Consider the following 4,886-nt stretch of genomic DNA (forward strand, 5'->3'; position numbering starts at 1 on the left):
AATCCATGAGATGTGATCATCGGTGTATATACATAATAGTCTTAATGCTTTAATGTTATCTCACTTCTCAACAAAGCTCGACTACATATACTTTTAAGAATAGTGTCCTTATATTTAATGAGATCTCATGATCAAGTCACACTTGACAAATTAAACGGATTAGCTATTCTAGGAAATTGATTAAACAAACATAATAAAGAAAAAGTCTTTTATTATTAATAAATAATTCGATATAAGTACCAAAAATTTTGACTTCTAGGGCTTACACCAACAATATGTTGTTAGTAATAAAAGTTGTATGTTGTATGTTGTTTAAGATATGTTGCTAATGATTTTATTTTTGTTAATAAAAGTTGTATATTGTTAAGGTATGTTGTTAATAAAAGTTGTATGTTGTTAAGTATGTTGTTGTTGATAAGAGTTAGTATGTCGTTAATAAAAGTTGTATGTTGTTGTTAAGGTTTGTTTAATGATATACCTTATAAATTGCGCTTAGTTAACATGTCATAGGAGATGAGTTTATCATATTGTATGTTGCACGCTACAACCTTTTTACCATGGCCAGTCGCCTGTGGTTGTAGACAGAGCACATACAACCACAAACTACCTTATTCTCTTCAATCTCCAAGTTAAGTCTACCAAAAACATTTGCATTCCATCTCCTCATACTCCCTTTAAGCTTTTTGAGTTTCTCTTTCATGACAAAGTCACTTCTTCCATCAACTTTTATGCTCTTCCACTCCTTCTCCACAAACCTAATAAAGTCTTTATCGTCGAACCAACAATCATTTCTTTTAAACTGTTTACGACCCCAATCCGAGTTGTTGATCTTGATACAAATTAGGCAATGATAAAAAATGTCCCTCTTACCAATCATTGGACATGTGAATATGTGACTACGTATACGTGTTTGCAAGTGTGTTTTATATGATTTGGATATTCAACGTCTCACAACTTTTTGCGAGTGTGCATCTTACTATCCACTGGGTTCAATGTCTTTTTTAGTCGAAGATTAACTCCAACAAATACTCTTAGACACACAAATGAATGACTAGAAGTTGTAATTTATTCATTTATTGATTTTAAAACATATTACATATAAAATTTACAAACAGATAGCTATTGTGATGGCTAAAAGCACATCAAAACTATTGTTTAACCATTAATATTGCTTAGATATTATAGGAATAGGCTGCCAAATTAATGATTGAATACGATTCTGATGTTCTGGATCTTGAATGGTATGACCATCTCCATGCTGGTACATGAATAATGCCATTCTACCCAGATTTATCGAAATATCTATGAAACTTTTAGAAAAAACTGAATTACAAGCTTCTTTATTCATTTTCTTCCAAATTGTATCCATTATGGACTTTATATGCTCGCGAGCCTCTGCTTCAGAAGCGCCCGTTTCGATCACATAAGATTGAATTGATTTTGGAATATCACCTGTCACATTTTCACGCTTCAAAACAAAAAAAAAAATTAGTGAAATATTAAAGATTCGATTACATTTTTACTTCGTATAAATGGTGTAAAGCTTTTATTTTCAATAGTTTTTTCAGTGGGTTTTATTCTTTTAATGTTTCTTTTTAATAATAATTTTATTCAAAAAAATTAACCAAATTATATCAAAGATACTGATAGTCAACTAAAACTTATGTATAACTAAAAATTTACTTCTTAAAATATTGTGTTTAGAAAAAATTAAAGAATAAGATTAAAATTGAAAACATACTTTAGATGTTCCAAGGTCATTAGCAAGGCGTAAAATCATTGATGAATATCGAATTATTTCCGAGTTTTCTTCTAAATGATACAAGTCTTCCATTTTGAATGCATTTGGTATCACAAAGTAACCATGAACAAGCATAAGAGGTGCACTTATAGATATCCATGCATTCTCTATGTATTCCTCAAAGGTTGGAGTATATCCACTATGATACCACTTTGCTTCAATTAAGTATGATTTACATAGACCTGTCCACTATGAAACGTAATAATCATAAGCACATAATCTTATACCAAATATATATATATAATCAGTGTCTTTCAGAACATGCAAAACATCCATGATTTAAAATTTATCACCATTAAACAATAAAAGAAACCCTTACTTCTTTTTTGAGGTATGGAGCGATAGAGTGCCCAGTTTTGTTCAATATTTCAACTTCAACTTCTTTGACAAAGTCATAGAGAGTATGATAGCATATTTGCATGTAGTCTGGTAGAGAATCTATGGCATTTAGATCCCATCTAAAATAAAAACAAAATAAAATATTGATAGTTATTCACTATTTAAAATGGAAAAATAATAAAAATTATTTTGGAATAATAATATTACCTGTCAACTGCTTCTGTGAAGAGCTCTAGTTCTTCCAAGGTTCCATAAACATCATAAACATCATCAATTATGGTAATTAAAGTATTAACCTTTGTTAGAACTTTTCGAAAATATTCAAATTCTGCATTGAAACTCATTCCCACGTTCCAAACAAAGTTCTCAACAAGCCTATCCCTAACAAATTTCAGCTTTTCTTCAATTTCAGTTCCTTTCCACCATCTTAAAAAATAGTAGAAAATTTAAACATTAATAAACGATACTATATCTCCAGATGTCACTATTATAAATAAAAATTTATTATCTAATTTAAATGAATAATTGATGTATCAAATCTATAGAAATTAAAAAATGAACTTTTGTTACCTCGACGTATACTTAAGTTCTTCTTGATAGATGCTTTGAAGAATGTTGAAATCCAATTTAGCAAAGTGAAGCAAAACATTATTCTTATTTTGTTGTTTTTCGTATATATTGATAAAACAACGAGCCTCCCATCGAGGAACTCTCCAATGTAGCGGAAGCTCCAAAGCATGACTTATTTGAAGTGACAAATGACTATCTCCATTTTGATTCAAAAAATCTTTGAGAAACTTTGATGTGAAATCTCTTGCTTTGTCTAATATAATCTCGTCTTCAAATGAATGAAATGAGGCTTCATACATTGACAACATTCCCTCAACATCAAGTATTTGGTTTTTCTTAAAACCACAAATTTCATCTTGAAAGCAATCAAAAACATCTGCAACAAAAAATTATAGCTTTAACTTAATATACAAATTTATATCATTATGATCTCTTATTTTGCATCCAAAGTCGCAATAAAACAGTCACGGTTGTATAAATACTTTTGCTATTTTGATTTGTATAAATTTTGTAATATTGATTACGGTCCTCGCACTGAATTAAATACAATTTATTCTTCAAGACATAACATTATTGGTATCAACATCTATCAATACCGTTTTCGCTGTCACCCTACTGTTTTTTAAAACTCTGATAGTAATATCATTGAAATTTTCTTTTAAGTTAAAATATTAATTAACCTGTAGATATGTCATAATGATGTTGTCTCAAGAGTCTAAACTTGAGTGCTACGGCATGTAAATTCTTCTCCAACTTTGATGTTTGATTGTTGTAAATAATGTCCAATATGTTCCTTATTTCATTATTGAAAGGGTAAGCCACTCCAAGTCTTTGGATTACATCAATAAACTCCAATTGATCAACCTCATTTTCTATTTTGTTGAACATCATTCTCACTTCTTCCCTTAACACTCCACATTTCTCTGCATAACTTTCTTCCTGCATAAATTTAATTAATGAAGTACTAATTGTTAGAGATTTTTTCGTGGTAAACATACAATGATTAGTAAATGCATGGATGATATATAAATAAATAAATGTAAAATTAAGTATTAAATAATCATAACTTATATTCACTATTTAATGATTGTATATAATCATTTGTCCAGATTGAAGGCTGGTATGTAAAAGATCGTCTAGAAATTGCTTCATTATGATGATCATTTGCGACTTCAGATGTTGTCTTGCATTGAATTGGAAGAGGGGAATTGGAGTTCCATATTGCTAGAGATAATGACCTATTTTTGGGAAAAAAGGTTTTGTTAAAAGTAAATGAAGGAGATGAAAATATGGGCAAGGCCATTAGCTAGAAATGAATATAAAATGTGTAGTGTCTGGAGAAATGTTGTAGTATATATGAAACCTAACGCAAGCATTATATAAGGAATCAGGGTACGAACATAATCATATTTTAAAACAAAACTAGAAAAAATCACAAGCCAGCTTACAAAGCATAAAACAAAAGCCAGCAAAAAGTAAACAGGCCAAAAAAACTATCACATGTTGCAATATTTTACTATGTATTATTTATGTATGATTTAATTATTATATTTCAAAATGATATATATATATATATATATATATATATATATATATATATATATATATATATATATATATATATATCTATATATATATATATATATATATATATATATATATATATATATATATATATATATATATATATATTATAATATATATATATATATATAATATTATATATATATATATCTATATATATATATATATATATATATATATATATATATATATATATATATATATATATATATATATATATATTATATATATATATATATATATATATATATATATATATATATATATATATATATCTATATATATATATATATATATATATATATATATATATATATATATATATATATATATCGCATGGTTCAAAACCATAACCAAATTGAATCAAATATATGGATCAATTTGGTTTTTAAAACCACTTTGATAAAACCGGTTTATATTTTTAAAATCGGTTTATGTTTGGATCGGTTTGGTTAATAACCGGTTTGTACTAAAAAAAATTAATTTTTGTTTGGATCAATTTTAAAACCAAATTTCCCTCAAATTTAATTTTCATTCCAACAACTTCTTAACTCTATCCAATCGCTCTTGAAATCAATCACTATTTTTAAAT

General features: G+C 27.2%; 1 protein-coding gene across 1 annotated transcript; it reads right to left on the reverse strand.

The window, feature by feature from the left end:
• Positions 1-1,052: 1,052 nt before the first annotated feature.
• On the reverse strand, positions 1,053-4,013 carry LOC127093897 (terpene synthase 10). The gene is made up of 8 exons (XM_051032792.1): positions 3,985-4,013; positions 3,779-3,834; positions 3,391-3,651; positions 2,711-3,086; positions 2,348-2,566; positions 2,121-2,259; positions 1,742-1,990; positions 1,053-1,468 (listed from the first exon to the last, which is right to left on the reverse strand). The coding sequence occupies exons 1-8, from the start codon at positions 4,011-4,013 to the stop codon at positions 1,163-1,165; spliced, it is 1,635 nt and encodes a 544-aa protein (XP_050888749.1). The 3' UTR covers positions 1,053-1,162.
• Positions 4,014-4,886: the final 873 nt, after the last annotated feature.

Source organism: Lathyrus oleraceus, chromosome 6 (genome assembly GCF_024323335.1).
Source record: "Lathyrus oleraceus cultivar Zhongwan6 chromosome 6, CAAS_Psat_ZW6_1.0, whole genome shotgun sequence".
NCBI classification, from domain to species: Eukaryota; Viridiplantae; Streptophyta; class Magnoliopsida; order Fabales; family Fabaceae; genus Lathyrus; species Lathyrus oleraceus.

Excerpts from the sequence above, each read along its gene's own strand:
- LOC127093897 (XM_051032792.1), bottom strand. The coding sequence starts at position 4,013 with ATGGCCTTGCCCATATTTTCATCTCCTTC. Across the intron at positions 3,835-3,984 it reads CCCATATTTTCATCTCCTTC|ATACCAGCCTTCAATCTGGA; the intron begins ATTTACTTTTAA and ends ACGATCTTTTAC. Across the intron at positions 2,260-2,347 it reads TTCACAGAAGCAGTTGACAG|ATGGGATCTAAATGCCATAG; the intron begins GTAATATTATTA and ends TTTTTATTTTAG.